This window comes from Procambarus clarkii, chromosome 75, assembly GCF_040958095.1.
Source record: "Procambarus clarkii isolate CNS0578487 chromosome 75, FALCON_Pclarkii_2.0, whole genome shotgun sequence".
NCBI classification, from domain to species: Eukaryota; Metazoa; Arthropoda; class Malacostraca; order Decapoda; family Cambaridae; genus Procambarus; species Procambarus clarkii.
Window position 1 is genome coordinate 2514410 of NC_091224.1, and position 19131 is coordinate 2533540.

Consider the following 19131-nt stretch of genomic DNA (forward strand, 5'->3'; position numbering starts at 1 on the left):
ACTCCCAGATCCCTTTCGCAATCCGACTTCGCAATCACAACACCATCTAGCTCGTATCTTGTAACTCTATCATCATTACCTAACCTCAGAACTTTACATTTATCAGCATTAAACTGCATCTGCCAATCCTTTGACCATTTCAAAACCCTATCTAGATCAACTTGAAGTGATAGTGAGTCCTCCTCCGAATTAATTTCCCTACCGATTTTCGTATCATCGGCAAATTTGCAAATGTTGCTACTCAAACCTGAATCTAAATCATTTATATATATTATAAACAACAGAGGTCCCAGGACAGAGCCTTGAGGCACTCCACTTACAACATTTTCCCACTCTGACTTGATTCCATTTATACTAACTCTCTGTTTCCTTTGGTATAGCCATGCCCTAATCCAGCTTAATATAGCACCCCCAATACCATGAGACTCTATCTTTTTAATCAGTCTTTCATGTGGCACTGTATCAAAAGCTTTGCTAAAGTCAAGGTATACAACATCGCAATCCTTACCACTATCAACTGCCTCAACAATGCTAGAATAAAAAGATAACAAATTTGTTAAACATGAACGGCCATTTATAAAACCATGTTGCGACTCAATTATTAATTTATGTTTTTCAAGATGAAGACGAATTTTATTTGCTATTATAGATTCGAGTAACTTTCCCACAATAGACGTTAGGCTAATTGGTCGATAGTTAGACGCATGTGATCTATCTCCTTTCTTAAAAACTGGTATCACATTAGCAACTTTCCAAAACTCTGGCACTCTGCCTGACTATTGATTTATTAAATATGGTTGACAGTGGGTCACAAAGCTCCTCTTTGCATTCTTTAAGCACCCTGGCAAACACTTCATCCGGCCCTGGGGATTTGTTTGGTTTGAGTTTTACTATTTGTTTAAGAACATCCTCCCTGGTAACTGTTAAACTCGTCAACCTGTCCTCGTCCCCACCCACATAGACTTGTTTGGCTGAAGGCATATTGTTAAGTTCCTCTTTAGTAAATACAGATACAAAATATTTATTAAAAATACTACTCATCTCTTCATCACTATCTGTTATTTGACCTGTCTCAGTTTTTAATGGACCTATCCTTTCCCTAGTCTTAGTACGATATAACTGAAAAAAACCCTTTAGGATTTGTCTTTGCTTGCCCTGCTATGCGAACTTCATAGTTTCTTTTTGCTTTCCTTATCTCTTTTTTAACATTTCTAACCAGTTGTACGAATTCCTGTTCTAAAGTGACCTCCCCATTTTTAATCCTTTTGTACCAAGCTCTCTTTTTACCTATAAGGTTCTTCAAATTCTTTGTTATCCACTTTGGGTCATTAGTATTCGATCTATTCAATTTGTATGGTATACTACGTTCCTGTGCTTTGTTAGAATATTCTTAAATAAGTTATATATTGAATCCACATCGAAATCCCCATTTAAGTCACCTATCGCTGGGTTCATGTCTCGCTCCAAGACCGGCCCACACCCCATACCCAAGACTTTCCAATCAATTTGACCCAAAAAATTTCTTAGGCTATTAAAATCAGCTTTTCGAAAATCTGGCACTTTAACAGAATTTTCTCCTACTGGTCTATTCCATTCTATGCTAAATCTGATTTCTTTGTGATCACTGCTCCCTAGCTCACTCCCTATTTCGATGTCATTAATTTGCGTTTCCCTGTTAGTTAACACTAAATCTAAAATATTATTTTCCCGTGTTGGTTCCTTAATGTGTTGCGTAAGAAAGCAATCGTCAATTAATTCTAGAAAATCTTCTGCTTCACTATTCCCTGTTTTGTTCAACCAGTTTATTCCGCTAAAATTAAAGTCACCCATGACATAAATACTGTTAGATCTAGATGCTCTAGATATTTCATCCCATAGATGCTTTGCTTCCATTCTGTCTAAATTTGGTGGCCTATATATTACTCCTATTATAATATTATTAGCTTTTTCGTTTAATTCAATCCAAATAGTTTCTGTGTGTGGCTCTGTTTTGATTCCCTCTTTGAGACTGCATTTCAAATTGTCCCTAACATATATGGCTACTCCACCTCCTCGTCTAATATATCTATCTGTGTGAAATAGTTTAAATCCATTTATTTGATATTCAGCTAATAGTTCTCTATTTTCTACATTCATCCACGTTTCGGTAAGTGCAATAATATCTATTTTTTCTGTGCAGACAAGAGCATTTAATTCGTTAATTTTATTTCTTAGACTTCTACTGTTAGTGTAATATACCCTAAGTGAATTGTTATTTTGCGGACCTTCTCTTTCCCTGATCGTTTTGCCAATTCCTTTCTCCCACAAACACATACTTTTATTACCTCCTTCCTCCAAATCAATTCCCATACCTCTATCTACTAACAGTTTAAACCCAAACAAACACCTCTAACCACTTCTTCTAACGAGTTCGCAACAGCAACAACCCCAGCTCTCGATAGATGCACCCCATCACGAGCATACATTTCATTTCTTCCATAGAAGTGTTCCCAGTTGTCTATGAAAGATATTGCATTTGATTTGCAATATCTTTCCAGCCGGCAATTGACACCAAGTGCCCTCGATATCCATTCATTTCCCACTCCCTTTCTTGGAAGAATGCCACATATAATCGGGATTCCTCCCTTGCTCCTAACTAACTCTATGGCTGTTTTATACCTCTGAATCAGTTCCTCACTCCTAACTCGACCAACATCATTTCCTCCCACGCTAATGCAAATAATGGGATTGTTCCCATTACCAGCCATAATATCATTCATGTTGTTTATAATATCACCAATGCCAGCTCCGGGATAGCAAACCCTTAACCTGTTCCCCCTATCTCTAGCACAAAACGTTCTATCCAAATACCTTATCTGGGAATCTCCCACAACTAATGTTTGCTTAGGTACTTCCTTTACTTTCTGAGGGGCCTGCGCTTCCTTTCTCTTCGTTGCTTTCCCTTTTGCGCGATCCACAGTCTCCTTTACCTTTGTTCTTATGTTCTTATGTTCTTAGTGAGGATCATGAAGCATCAGAGCTCACTAGTGTGGATCATGAAGCACCAGAGCTCACTAGTGTGGATCATGAAGCATCAGAGCTCACTAGTGAGGATCATGAAGCGTCAGAGCTCACTAGTGTGGATCATGAAGCACCAGAGCTCACTAGTGTGGATCATGAAGCATCAGAGCTCACTAGTGTGGATCATGAAGCATCAGAGCTCACTAGTGTGGATCATGAAGCATCAGAGCTCACTAGTGTGGATCACTAGTGTGGATCATGAACCATCAGAGATCCCTAGTGTGGATCATGAACCATCAGAGCTCACTAGTGTGGATCACGAAGCATCAGAGCTCACTAGTGTGGATCATGAACCATCAGAGCTCACTAGTGTGGATCACGAAGCATCAGAGCTCACTAGTGTGGATCATGAAGCATCAGAGCTCACTAGTGTGGATCATGAAGCACCAGAGCTCACTAGTGTGGATCATGAAGCGTCAGAGCTCACTAGTGTGGATCATGAAGCATCAGAGCTCACTAGTGTGGATCATGAAGCATCAGAGCTCCCTAGTGTGGATCATGAAGCATCAGAGCTCACTAGTGTGGATCATGAAGCGTCAGAGCTCACTAGTGTGGATCATGAAGCATCAGAGCTCACTAGTGTGGATCATGAAGCATCAGAGCTCCCTAGTGTGGATCATGAAGCGTCAGAGCTCCCTAGTGTGGATCATGAAGCATCAGAGCTCACTAGTGTGGATCATGAAGCGTCAGAGCTCACTAGTGAGGATCATGAAGCATCAGAGCTCACTAGTGTGGATCATGAAGCGTCAGAGCTCACTAGTGTGGATCATGAAGCATCAGAGCTCACTAGTGAGGATCATGAAGCATCAGAGCTCACTAGTGTGGATCATGAAGCGTCAGAGCTCCCTAGTGTGGATCATGAAGCACCAGAGCTCACTAGTGTGGATCCTGAAGCATCAGAGCTCACTAGTGTGGATCATGAAGCATCAGAGCTCCCTAGAGTGGATCATGAAGCATCAGAGCTCACTAGTGTGGATCATGAAGCGTCAGAGCTCACTAGTGAGGATCATGAAGCATCAGAGCTCACTAGTGTGGATCATGAAGCGTCAGAGCTCCCTAGTGTGGATCATGAAGCACCAGAGCTCACTAGTGTGGATCATGAAGCGTCAGAGCTCCCTAGTGTGGATCATGAAGCATCAGAGCTCACTAGTGTGGATCATGAAGCGTCAGAGCTCACTAGTGTGGATCATGAAGCATCAGAGCTCACTAGTGTGGATCATGAAGCGTCAGAGCTCCCTAGTGTGGATCATGAAGCACCAGAGCTCACTAGTGTGGATCATGAAGCATCAGAGCTCACTAGTGTGGATCATGAAGCATCAGAGCTCCCTAGAGTGGATCATGAAGCATCAGAGCTCACTAGTGAGGATCATGAAGCATCAGAGCTCACTAGTGTGGATCATGAAGCGTCAGAGCTCACTAGTGTGGATCATGAAGCATCAGAGCTCACTAGTGTGGATCATGAAGCATCAGAGCTCACTAGTGTGGATCATGAAGCATCAGAGCTCCCTAGTGTGGCTCATGAAGCATCAGAGCTCACTAGTGTGGATCATGAAGCACCAGAGCTCACTAGTGAGGATCATGAAGCATCAGAGCTCACTAGTGTGGATCATGAAGCGTCAGAGCTCACTAGTGTGGATCATGAAGCATCAGAGCTCACTAGTGTGGATCATGAAGCATCAGAGCTCACTAGTGTGGATCATGAAGCATCAGAGCTCCCTAGTGTGGATCATGAAGCATCAGAGCTCACTAGTGTGGATCATGAAGCATCAGAGCTCCCTAGTGTGGATCATGAAGCATCAGAGCTCACTAGTGTGGATCATGAAGCATCAGAGCTCACTAGTGAGGATCATGAAGCATCAGAGCTCACTAGTGTGGATCATGAAGCATCAGAGCTCCCTAGTGTGGATCATGAAGCATCAGAGCTCACTAGTGTGGATCATGAAGCATCAGAGCTCCCTAGTGTGGATCATGAAGCATCAGAGCTCACTAGTGAGGATCATGAAGCATCAGAGCTCCCTAGTGTGGATCATGAAGCATCAGAGCTCACTAGTGTGGATCATGAAGCATCAGAGCTCACTAGTGTGGATCATGAAGCATCAGAGCTCACTAGTGTGGATCATGAAGCATCAGAGCTCACTAGTGAGGATCATGAAGCATCAGAGCTCCCTAGTGTGGATCATGAAGCATCAGAGCTCACTAGTGAGGATCATGAAGCATCAGAGCTCCCTAGTGTGGATCATGAAGCATCAGAGCTCACTAGTGTGGATCATGAAGCATCAGAGCTCACTAGTGTGGATCATGAAGCATCAGAGCTCCCTAGTGTGGATCATGAAGCATCAGAGCTCCCTAGTGTGGATCATGAAGCATCAGAGCTCACTAGTGAGGATCATGAAGCATCAGAGCTCCCTAGTGTGGATCATGAAGCATCAGAGCTCACTAGTGAGGATCATGAAGCATCAGAGCTCACTAGTGAGGATCATGAAGCATCAGAGCTCACTAGTGAGGATCATGAAGCATCAGAGCTCACTAGTGTGGATCATGAAGCGTCAGAGCTCACTAGTGTGGATCATGAAGCATCAGAGCTCACTAGTGTGGATCATGAAGCATCAGAGCTCCCTAGTGTGGATCATGAAGCATCAGAGCTCACTAGTGTGGATCATGAAGCATCAGAGCTCCCTAGTGTGGATCATGAAGCATCAGAGCTCACTAGTGGGGATCATGAAGGGACACTAGGGGTGAGGCAGCGACGCAGCAACCTCCCTCCCCCCCTAAGGCTTTCCTGAATTCCCGGAAAGAATTGTGTTGAGTGCAGGAGAACAATACGGGGCAACAGACGAGCAGGAACGACACAGAAGGATTACCAAACAGCGGACGATAAGGCCACAAGCTGCAACAGAGTAAACATTACAAAAATGACAAAGATAACTACTTCAAATTAGCTTAAACTAACTGATATTGTTATTTAAGAAGGTCGTATGTAAGAGAACGAAGCTAAGAGTTAGAATACCTGGTCGTATCTCACTTGGTGAGTATCAAGGAGCTCTACGACGCCGAGTACGTGTTGTTTACAAGCTTACTTGAGTCAGGTGTGTGGCCTCCAGGACACTGAGGTCACTTGTCCTTGGGAGGGTTGGAACCCACCTGTGTAGAAGTCTGTCTTCCACGACAGGTTTGGCTCTGTTGTCAGGAGTCAGCGGACTTATCGCGGACAATACCCTCATTACTGACTCCCTTCGACCATTACCTGGACAATATATAGATTGGACAATAGACAATAGATGGACAATTATCAATAGCTTCCCCCTCAGTTGTATTAGGTCTTTCTGATCTTTAGACAATAATGTCATTGAACTTCGATCGCACCTCTCACGGTAATAGATAGCTAAGATAGCTATCAGGAGAAAGCGCCAAGCCATTACGACTATATAGTACTTGGATGGGATGAGGATAAGGGGTTTACGGGCTATTCATGCCCGTGCCACCTCTTGGGTGGCTTTATCATCCCGTCACAAATGATAAGGATTAGGGATGGGATGGCGGAAAGGAATGGTGCCCAACCACTTGGACGGTCGGGGACTGATTGTCATATGTATTATAGCATTGTATGTACAGTACTCCATGATTTATTATAAACGAAGCTGGTGGGTTCAAAGGCTTTCAAATTTTAAACAAGAGCAAAGTGGTTGTTAAGTGTGAGACACTTGTGAGAACGATGATGACCTCGTCAGTATAAGTAATGGGAAACATTCGGTATGAGTGATTAACTAGAATAAGTAATTGTCGTATATAACTGTGAGAAATGCGGCCATTAACACTTATAATAAGACTACTATTAACATGCATGAGCACTATGGGAAAGCGGAAAGTGTTCACCTGGACAGACCTACTTTTGCACCAACCTAGGGGGAGGGGGGGGGAGGGGGAGGGCTTTAACAGCACTAAAACCATTATATGGAACTTTCCCCAAATATTCCTCCAGCAGTGTCAGTCGTGGACCATAACATAAAGTGCCTCGTCACTTGACGGGCCCAAACTTGGTGTAAGTGTGGACACGCTCATCACCTCGCTGCTGCCCTCCAGGTGAAGGCAGCCCAGCATTTAACATTTTCAGTGAAGATGACGTCCCTCCGTAACACTGAGAGTGTGTACCTTAGAGCTTAGAGCTTCAGCCTCACACACCTGTGGGTCCCCGTCTCGAGTCTCCTAGTGCCCAGGTGAATGGTACCATGCTATGGCACAATGCTGGTGTGTGTGTGGCACCATGCTAGGGTATGTGTGTGGCACCATGCTGGAGTATGTGTGTGGCACCATGCTGGAGTATGTGTATGGCACCATGCTGGGGTATGTGTGGCACCATGCTGGGGTATGTGTGGCACTATGCTGGGGTGTGTGTGGCACCATGCTGGGATATGTGTGTGGCACCATGCTGGGGTATGTGTGGCACCATGCTGGGGGTATGTGTGGCACTATGCTGGGGTGTGTGTGGCACCATGCTGGGGTATGTGTGGCACCATGCTGGGGTATGTGTGGCACCATGCTGGGGAATGTGTGGCACCATGCTGGGGTATGTGTGGCACCATGCTGGGGAATGTGTGGCACCATGCTGGGGTATGTGTGTGGCACCATGCTAGGGTATGTGTGTGGCACCATGCTGGGGTGTGTGTGGCACCATGCTGGGGTATGTGTGTGGCACCATGCTGGGGTATGTGTGGCACCATGCTGGGGTATGTGTGGGGCACTATGCTGGGGTGTGTGTGGCACCATGCTGGGGTATGTGTGTGGCACCATGCTGGGATATGTGTGTGGCACCATGCTGGGGTATGTGTGGGGCACCATGCTGGGGAATGTGTGGCACCATGCTGGGGTATGTGTGGTACCATGCTGGGGTATGTGTGGTACCATGCTGGGGTATGTGTGGCACCATGCTGGGGTATGTGTGGCACCATGTGTGTGTGTTGCACCATGCTGGGGTATGTGTGTGGTACCATGTTGGGGTATGTGTGGCACCATGCTGGGGTGTGCGTGGCACCATGCTGGGGTGTGTGTGGCACCATGCTGGGGTGTGTGTGGCACCATGTTGGGGTATGTGTAGCACCATACTGGGGTATGTGTGGCACCATGCTGGTGTATGTGTGGCACTATGCTGGGGAATGTGTAGCACCATGCTGGGGTATGTGTGGCACCATGCTGGGTTATGTGTGGCACCATGCTGGGGTATGTGTGGCACCATGCTGGGGTATGTGTAGCACCATGCTGGGGTATGTGTAGCACCATGCTGGAAGGGCAACACCAGAGCCCACAACAGGAAGGGCAACACCAGAGCCCACAACAGGAAGGGCAACACCAGAGCCCACAACAGGAAGGGCAACACCAGAGCAACACAACAGGAAGGGCAACACCAGAGCCCACAACAGAAAGGGCAACACCAGTGCCCTCAACAGCATCATACTGGGGTATGTGTGGCACCATGCTGGTGTATGTGTGGCACTATGCTGGGGTATCTGTGGCACCATGCTGGGGTATGTGTGGCACCATGCTGGGGTATGTGTAGCGCCATGCTGGGGTATGTGTAGCACCATGCTGGGGTATGAGTGGCACCATGCTGGGGTATGTGTGGAACCATGCTGGGGTGTGTGTGGCACCATGCTGGGGTGTGTGTGGCACCATGCTGGGGTGTGTGTGTGGCACCAGGCTGGGGTATGTGTGGCACCAGGCGTGGTATGTGTAGCACCATGCTGGGGTATGTGTGGCACCATGCTGGGGTATGTGTGGCACCATGCTGGGTATGTGTAGCACCATGCTGGGGTATGTGTAGCACCATGCTGGGGTATGAGTGGCACCATGCTGGGGAATGTGTGGCACCATGCTGAGGTATGTGTGGCACCATGCTGGGGTATTTTTAGCACCATGCTGGGGTATGTGTGGCACCATGCTGGGGTATGTGTGGCACCATGCTGGGGTATGTGTGGCACCATGCTGGGATATGTGTGGCACCATGCTGGGGTATGTGTGGCACCATGCTGGGGTATGTGTGGCACCATGCTGGGGTATGTGTGGCACGATGCTGGGGTATGTGTAGCACCATGCTGGGGTATGTGTAGCACCATGCTGGGGAATGTGTGGCACCATGCTGAGGTATGTGTGGCACCATGCTGGGGTATGAGTGGCACCATGCTGGGGAATGTGTGGCACCATGCTGGGGTATGTGTGGCACTAGGCGGGGGTATGTGTAGCACCATGCTGGGGTATGTGTGGCACCATGCTGGGGTATGTGTGGCACGATGCTGGGGTATGTGTAGCACCATGCTGGGGTATGTGTAGCACCATGCTGGGGAATGTGTGGCACCATGCTGAGGTATGTGTGGCACCATGCTGGGGTATGAGTGGCACCATGCTGGGGAATGTGTGGCACCATGCTGGGGTATGTGTGGCACCATGCTGGGGTATGAGTGGCACCATGCTGGGGAATGTGTGGCACCATGCTGAGGTATGTGTGGCACCATGCTGGGGTATTTTTAGCACCATGATGGGGTATGTGTAGCACCATGCTGGGGTATGTGTGGCACCATGCTGGGATATGTGTAGCACCGTGCTGCGGTATGTGTGGCACCATGCTGGGGTGTGTGTGGCACCATGCTGAGGTATGTGTGGCACCAGGCTGGGGTATGTGTGGCACCATGCTGGGGTATGTGTAGCACCATGCTACACATACACCATGCTTCAATTCCGCCCTAAAATACGTCGCGTCAAATAGTTTAACAAACAGGTACCCATTCACAGAGGGTGAACAGAGGCATTCGTTAAAGATTGGCGTCTAGTCAATCCTCCCCAACCAGGATACGAACCCTGGCCAAAGTGCTCGCGACGCATAGGCCGAGTGCTTTACCACAGCGCCACGGACTCGGCCGGACCCCTGGTCAGCAAGGCCAGGCCTCCGGGAGGAAGGAATGCATCACAATTGCTCTAGTATCGTCAAACACATATAAAATGGTTGTATGTTTTCCGGGGAATTAAATCATGATGTCATGCTATGATGTCAGGCTTACAGAAGGTCCCTCCATCCAGTATACGGACTTCAAGTTCCACCTCAAAACCTCTTTGCCGCAGGCGGCCGGCTACGAACCGGGTGATATCGTCATGACGTTTCACCCGAGCCCCGTGTGTCTTGTGGCATGCCTGGGATATGTGGCCCAGGGTTCCTGGCTTCCGACAAGCATCGCAGAGACCAGAAGCCTCGGGTCTACCCCTAACTGCCCTAGACAGCGTGGCTACAGCGTTTGCCCTAATCTGAATGGCGTGAGCAAAATCTCCTCCGCTTAGTAGACGGGTACCGGACGCGACCCACTTGTGGCAAGATGGAACCTCACAAGCGGACGCGAGGCCGGCACCATCGACCATGCTATACAGTTTTGCTTTCCACTTCCTAGAGAGCTCAGTCCTTCTGTTAGAAGGGGTTCCGGGCATGATGATAGTGTAGCAGCACCACCAGAGCAACACAACAGGAAGGGCAACACCAGAGCAACACAACAGGAAGGGCAACACCAGAGCAACACAACAGGAAGGGCAACACCAGAGCCCACAACAGGAAGGGCAACACCAGAGCAACACAACAGGAAGGGCAACACCAGAGCCCACAACAGGAAGGGCAACACCAGAGCCCACAACAGGAAGGGCAACACCAGAGCCCACAACAGGAAGGGCAACACCAGAGCAACACAACAGGAAGGGCAACACCAGAGCCCACAACAGAAAGGGCAACACCAGTGCCCTCAACAGGAAGGGCAACACCAGAGCAACACAACAGGAAGGGCAACACCAGAGCCCACAACAGGAAGGGCAATACCAGAGCAACACAACAGGAAGGGCAACACCAGAGCCCACAACAGGAAGGGCAACACCAGTGCCCTCAACAGGAAGGGCAACACCAGAGCAACACAACAGGAAGGGCAACACCAGAGCCCACAACAGGAAGGGCAACACCAGAGCAACACAACAGGAAGGGCAACACCAGAGCAACACAAAAGGAAGGGCAACACCAGAGCCCACAACAGGAAGGACAACACCAGAGCAACACAACAGGAAGGGCAACACCAGAGCCCACAACAGGAAGGACAACACCAGAGCAACACAACAGGAAGGGCAACACCAGAGCCCACAACAGGAAGGGCAACACCAGAGCCCACAACAGGAAGGGCAACACCAGAGCCCACAACAGGAAGGGCAACACCAGAGCAACACAACAGGAAGGGCAACACCAGAGCCCACAGCAGAAAGGGCAACACCAGTGCCCTCAACAGGAAGGGCAACACCAGAGCAACACAACAGGAAGGGCAACACCAGAGCCCACAACAGGAAGGGCAATACCAGAGCAACACAACAGGAAGGGCAACACCAGAGCCCACAACAGGAAGGGCAACACCAGTGCCCTCAACAGGAAGGGCAACACCAGAGCAACACAACAGGAAGGGCAACACCAGAGCCCACAACAGGAAGGGCAACACCAGAGCAACACAACAGGAAGGGCAACACCAGAGCAACACAAAAGGAAGGGCAACACCAGAGCCCACAACAGGAAGGACAACACCAGAGCAACACAACAGGAAGGGTAACACCAGAGCCCACAACAGGAAGGGCAACACCAGAGCCCACAACAGGAAGGGCAACACCAGAGCAACACAACAGGAAGGGCAACACCAGAGCCCACAACAGGAAGGGCAACACCAGCGCAACACAACAGGAAGGGCAACACCAGAGCCCACAACAGGAAGGGCAACACCAGAGCCCACACCAGGAAGGGCAACACCAGAGCCCATAACAGGAAGGACAACACCAGAGCCCACAACAGGAAGGGCAACACCAGAGCCCACAACAGGAAGGGCAACACCAGAGCAACACAACAGGAAGGACAACACCAGAGCCCACAACAGGAAGGGCAACACCAGAGCAACACAACAGGAAGGACAACACCAGAGCAACACAACAGGAAGGGCAACACCAGAGCAACACAAGAGGAAGGGCAACACCAGAGCCCACAACAGGAAGGACAACACCAGAGCCCACAACAGGAAGGGCAACACCAGAGCAACACAACAGGAAGGACAACACCAGAGCCCACAACAGGAAGGACAACACCAGAGCCCACAACAGGAAGGGCAACACCAGAGCAACACAACAGGAAGGACAACACCAGAGCAACACAACAGGAAGGACAACACCAGAGCAACACAACAGGAAGGGCAGCACCAGAGCAACACAACAGGAAGGACAACACCAGAACAACACAACAGGAAGGGCAACACCAGAGCCCACAACAGGAAGGACAACGCCAGAGCAACACAACAGGAAGGACAACACCAGAGCAACACAACAGGAAGGGCAACACCAGAGCAACACAACAGGAAGGGCAACACCAGAACAACACAACAGGAAGGACAACACCAGAACAACACAACAGGAAGGGCAACACCAGAGCAACACAACAGGAAGGGCAACACCAGAGCAACACAACAGGAAGGGCAACACCAGAGCAACACAACAGGAAGGGCAACACCAGAGCCCACAACAGGAAGGGCAACACCAGAGTAACACAACAGGAAGGGCAACACCAGAGCCCACAACAGGAAGGGCAACACCAGAGTAACACAAGAGGAAGGGCAACACCAGAGCCCACAACAGGAAGGGCAACACCAGAGCCCACAACAGGAAGGACAACACCAGAGCAACACAACAGGAAGGGCAACACCAGAGCCCACAAGAGGAAGGGCAACACCAGAGCCCACAACAGGAAGGGCAACACCAGAGCCCACAACAGGAAGAGCAACACAACAGGAAGGGCAACACCAGAGCCCACAACAGGAAGAGCAACACAACAGGAAGGGCAACACCAGAGCAACACAACAGGAAGGGCAACACCAGAACAACACAACAGGAAGGGCAACACCAGAGCAACACAACAGGAAGGACAACACCAGAACAACACAACAGGAAGGGCAACACTAGAACAACACAACAGGAAGGACAACACCAGAGCAACACAACAGGAAGGACAACACCAGAGCCCACAACAGGAAGGACAACACCAGAGCAACACAACAGGAAGGGCAACACCAGAGCCCACAACAGGAAGGGCAACACCAGAGCCCACAACAGGAAGGGCAACACCAGAGCCCACAACAGGAAGGGCAACACCAGAGCAACACAACAGGAAGGGCAACACCAGAGCACACAACAGAAAGGGCAACACCAGTGCCCTCAACAGGAAGGGCAACACCAGAGCAACACAACAGGAAGGGCAACACCAGAGCCCACAACAGGAAGGGCAATACCAGAGCAACACAACAGGAAGGGCAACACCAGAGCCCACAACAGGAAGGGCAACACCAGTGCCCTCAACAGGAAGGGCAACACCAGAGCAACACAACAGGAAGGGCAACACCAGAGCCCACAACAGGAAGGGCAACACCAGAGCAACACAACAGGAAGGGCAACACCAGAGCAACACAAAAGAAAGGGCAACACCAGAGCCCACAACAGGAAGGACAACACCAGAGCAACACAACAGGAAGGGTAACACCAGAGCCCACAACAGGAAGGGCAACACCAGAGCCCACAACAGGAAGGGCAACACCATAGCAACACAACAGGAAGGGCAACACCAGAGCCCACAACAGGAAGGGCAACACCAGAGCAACACAAGAGGAAGGGCAACACCAGAGCCCACAACAGGAAGGGCAACACCAGAGCCCACACCAGGAAGGGCAACACCAGAGCCCATAACAGGAAGGACAACACCAGAGCCCACAACAGGAAGGGCAACACCAGAGCCCACAACAGGAAGGGCAACACCAGAGCAACACAACAGGAAGGACAACACCAGAGCCCACAACAGGAAGGGCAACACCAGAGCAACACAACAGGAAGGACAACACCAGAGCAACACAACAGGAAGGGCAACACCAGAGCAACACAAGAGGAAGGGCAACACCAGAGCCCACAACAGGAAGGACAACACCAGAGCCCACAACAGGAAGGGCAACACCAGAGCAACACAACAGGAAGGACAACACCAGAGCCCACAACAGGAAGGACAACACCAGAGCCCACAACAGGAAGGGCAACACCAGAGCAACACAACAGGAAGGACAACACCAGAGCAACACAACAGGAAGGACAACACCAGAGCAACACAACAGGAAGGGCAGCACCAGAGCAACACAACAGGAAGGACAACACCAGAACAACACAACAGGAAGGGCAACACCAGAGCCCACAACAGGAAGGACAACGCCAGAGCAACACAACAGGAAGGACAACACCAGAGCAACACAACAGGAAGGGCAACACCAGAGCAACACAACAGGAAGGGCAACACCAGAACAACACAACAGGAAGGACAACACCAGAACAACACAACAGGAAGGGCAACACCAGAGCAACACAACAGGAAGGGCAACACCAGAGCAACACAACAGGAAGGGCAACACCAAAGCAACACAAAAGGAAGGGCAACACCAGAGCCCACAACAGGAAGGGCAACACCAGAGTAACACAACAGGAAGGGCAACACCAGAGCCCACAACAGGAAGGGCAACACCAGAGTAACACAAGAGGAAGGGCAACACCAGAGCCCACAACAGGAAGGGCAACACCAGAGCCCACAACAGGAAGGACAACACCAGAGCAACACAACAGGAAGGGCAACACCAGAGCCCACAACAGGAAGGGCAACACCAGAGCCCACAACAGGAAGGGCAACACCAGAGCCCACAACAGGAAGAGCAACACAACAGGAAGGGCAACACCAGAGCCCACAACAGGAAGAGCAACACAACAGGAAGGGCAACACCAGAGCAACACAACAGGAAGGGCAACACCAGAACAACACAACAGGAAGGGCAACACCAGAGCAACACAACAGGAAGGACAACACCAGAACAACACAACAGGAAGGGCAACACTAGAACAACACAACAGGAAGGACAACACCAGAGCAACACAACAGGAAGGGCAACACCAGAGCAACACAACAGGAAGGGCAACACCAGAGCAACACAACAGGAAGGGCAACACCAGAGCCCACAACAGGAAGGACAACACCAGAGCAACACAACAGGAAGGGCAACACCAGAGCCCACAACAGGAAGGGCAACACCAGAGCCCACAACAGGAAGGGCAACACCAGAGCAACACAACAGGAAGGGCAACACCAGAGCCCACAACAGGAAGGACAACACCAGAGCAACACAACAGGAAGGACAACACCAGAGCAACACAACAGGAAGGGCAACACCAGAACAACACAACAGGAAGGGCAACACCAGAGCCCACAACAGGAAGGGCAACACCAGAACAACACAACAGGAAGGGCAACACCAGAGCCCACAACAGGAAGGGCAACACCAGAGCAACACAACAGGAAGGGCAACACCAGAGCAACACAACAGGAAGGGCAACACCAGAGCAACACAACAGGAAGGGCAACACCAGAGCAACACAACAGGAAGGGCAACACCAGAGCAACACAACAGGAAGGGCAACACCAGAGCCCACAACAGGAAGGGCAACACCAGAGCCCACAACAGGAAGAGCAACACAACAGGAAGGGAAACACCAGAGCCCACACCAGGAAGAGCAACACAACAGGAAGGGCAACACCAGAGCAACACAACAGGAAGGGCAACACCAGAGCCCACAACAGGAAGGGCAACACCAGAGTAACACAACAGGAAGGGCAACACCAGAGCCCACAACAGGAAGGGCAACACCAGAGCCCACAACAGGAAGGGCAACACCAGAGCAACACAACAGGAAGGGCAACACCAGAGCCCACAACAGAAAGGGCAACACCAGTGCCCTCAACAGGAAGGGCAACACCAGAGCAACACAACAGGAAGGGCAACACCAGAGCCCACAACAGGAAGGGCAATACCAGAGCAACACAACAGGAAGGGCAACACCAGAGCCCACAACAGGAAGGGCAACACCAGTGCCCTCAACAGGAAGGGCAACACCAGAGCAACACAACAGGAACGGCAACACCAGAGCCCACAACAGGAAGGGCAACACCAGAGCAACACAACAGGAAGGGCAACACCAGAGCAACACAAAAGGAAGGGCAACACCAGAGCCCACAACAGGAAGGACAACACCAGAGCAACACAACAGGAAGGGTAACACCAGAGCCCAGAACAGGAAGGGCAACACCAGAGCCCACAACAGGAAGGGCAACACCAGAGCAACACAACAGGAAGGGCAACACCAGAGCCCACAACAGGAAGGGCAACACCAGAGCAACACAACAGGAAGGGCAACACCAGAGCCCACAACAGGAAGGGCAACACCAGAGCCCACACCAGGAAGGGCAACACCAGAGCCCATAACAGGAAGGACAACACCAGAGCCCACAACAGGAAGGGCAACACCAGAGCCCACAACAGGAAGGGCAACACCAGAGCAACACAACAGGAAGGACAACACCAGAGCCCACAACAGGAAGGGCAACACCAGAGCAACACAACAGGAAGGACAACACCAGAGCAACACAACAGGAAGGGCAACACCAGAGCAACACAAGAGGAAGGGCAACACCAGAGCCCACAACAGGAAGGACAACACCAGAGCCCACAACAGGAAGGGCAACACCAGAGCAACACAACAGGAAGGACAACACCAGAGCCCACAACAGGAAGGACAACACCAGAGCCCACAACAGGAAGGGCAACACCAGAGCAACACAACAGGAAGGACAACACCAGAGCAACACAACAGGAAGGACAACACCAGAGCAACACAACAGGAAGGGCAGCACCAGAGCAACACAACAGGAAGGACAACACCAGAACAACACAACAGGAAGGGCAACACCAGAGCCCACAACAGGAAGGACAACGCCAGAGCAACACAACAGGAAGGACAACACCAGAGCAACACAACAGGAAGGGCAACACCAGAGCAACACAACAGGAAGGGTAACACCAGAACAACACAACAGGAAGGACAACACCAGAACAACACAACAGGAAGGGCAACACCAGAGCAACACAACAGGAAGGGCAACACCAGAGCAACACAACAGGAAGGGCAACACCAGAGCAACACAACAGGAAGGGCAACACCAGAGCCCACAACAGGAAGGGCAACACCAGAGTAACACAACAGGAAGGGCAACACCAGAGCCCACAACAGGAAGGGCAACACCAGAGTAACACAAGAGGAAGGGCAACACCAGAGCCCACAACAGGAAGGGCAACACCAGAGCCCACAACAGGAAGGACAACACCAGAGCAACACAACAGGAAGGGCAACACCAGAGCCCACAACAGGAAGGGCAACACCAGAGCCCACAACAGGAAGGGCAACACCAGAGCCCACAACAGGAAGAGCAACACAACAGGAAGGGCAACACCAGAGCCCACAACAGGAAGAGCAACACAACAGGAAGGGCAACACCAGAGCCCACAACAGGAAGAGCAACACAACAGGAAGGGCAACACCAGAGCAACACAACAGGAAGGGCAACACCAGAACAACACAACAGGAAGGGCAACATCAGAGCAACACAACAGGAAGGACAACACCAGAACAACACAACAGGAAGGGCAACACTAGAACAACACAACAGGAAGGACAACACCAGAGCAACACAACAGGAAGGGCAACACCAGAGCAACACAACAGGAAGGGCAACACCAGAGCAACACAACAGGAAGGGCAACACCAGAGCCCACAACAGGAAGGACAACACCAGAGCAACACAACAGGAAGGGCAACACCAGAGCCCACAACAGGAAGGGCAACACCAGAGCCCACAACAGGAAGGGCAACACCAGAGCAACACAACAGGAAGGGCAACACCAGAGCCCACAACAGGAAGGACAACACCAGAGCAACACAAGAGGAAGGACAACACAGGAGCAACACAACAGGAAGGGCAACACCAGAACAACACAACAGGAAGGGCAACACCAGAGCCCAAAACAGGAAGGGCAACACCAGAACAACACAACAGGAAGGGCAACACCAGAGCCCACAACAGGAAGGGCAACACCAGAGCAACACAACAGGAAGGGCAACACCAGAGCAACACAACAGGAAGGGCAACACCAGAGCAACACAACAGGAAGGGCAACACCAGAGCAACACAACAGGAAGGGCAACACCAGAGCAACACAAAAGGAAGGGCAACACCAGAGCCCACAACAGGAAGGGCAACACCAGAGCCCACAACAGGAAGAGCAACACAACAGGAAGGGAAACACCAGAGCCCACAACAGGAAGAGCAACACAACAGGAAGGGCAACACCAGAGCAACACAACAGGAAGGGCAACACCAGAGCCCACAACAGGAAGGGCAACACCAGAGTAACACAACAGGAAGGGCAACACCAGAGCCCACAACAGGAAGGGCAACACCAGAGTAACACAACAGGAAGGGCAACACCAGAACCCACAACAGGAAGGGCAACAACAGAGCCCACAACAGGAAGGGCAACAACAGAGCCCACAACAGGAAGAGCAACACAACAGGAAGGGCAACACCAGAGCAACACAACAGGAAGGGCAACACCAGAGCAACACAACAGGAAGGGCAACACCAGAGCAACACAACAGGAAGGACAACACCAGAGCCCTCAACAGGAAGGGCAACACCAGAGCCCACAACAGGAAGGGCAACACCAGAGCAACACAACAGGAAGGGCAACACCAGAGCAACACAACAGGAAGGGCAACACCAGAGCCCTCAACAGGAAGAGCAACACAACAGGAACGGCAACACCAGAGCCCACAACAGGAAGTTCAACACCAGAGCCCAGAACAGGAAGGGCAACACCAGAGCAACACAACAGGAAGGGCAACACCAGAGCCCACAACAGAAAGGGCAACACAAGTGCCCTCAACAGGAAGGGCAACACCAGAGCAACACAACAGGAAGGGCAACACCAGAGCCCACAACAGGTTGGGCAATACCAGAGCAACACAACAGGAAGGGCAACACCAGAGCCCACAACAGGAAGGACAACACCAGAGCAACACAACAGGAAGGGCAACACCAGAGCCCACAACAGGAAGGGC

General features: G+C 50.6%; 1 protein-coding gene across 1 annotated transcript; it reads left to right on the forward strand.

Moving 5' to 3' along the window:
* Window positions 1-3005: 3005 nt before the first annotated feature.
* LOC138356928 (mucin-22-like) lies at window positions 3006-5843 on the forward strand. The gene has a single exon (XM_069313461.1). The coding sequence runs from the start codon at window positions 3006-3008 to the stop codon at window positions 5841-5843; it is 2838 nt and encodes a 945-aa protein (XP_069169562.1).
* The last annotated feature ends 13288 nt before the right edge of the window (window positions 5844-19131 follow it).

Bases quoted from the DNA above. Each gene is read 5' to 3' on its own strand.
- LOC138356928 (XM_069313461.1), top strand. From the start codon at position 3,006: ATGAAGCATCAGAGCTCACTAGTGTGGATCATGAAGCACCAGAGCTCA.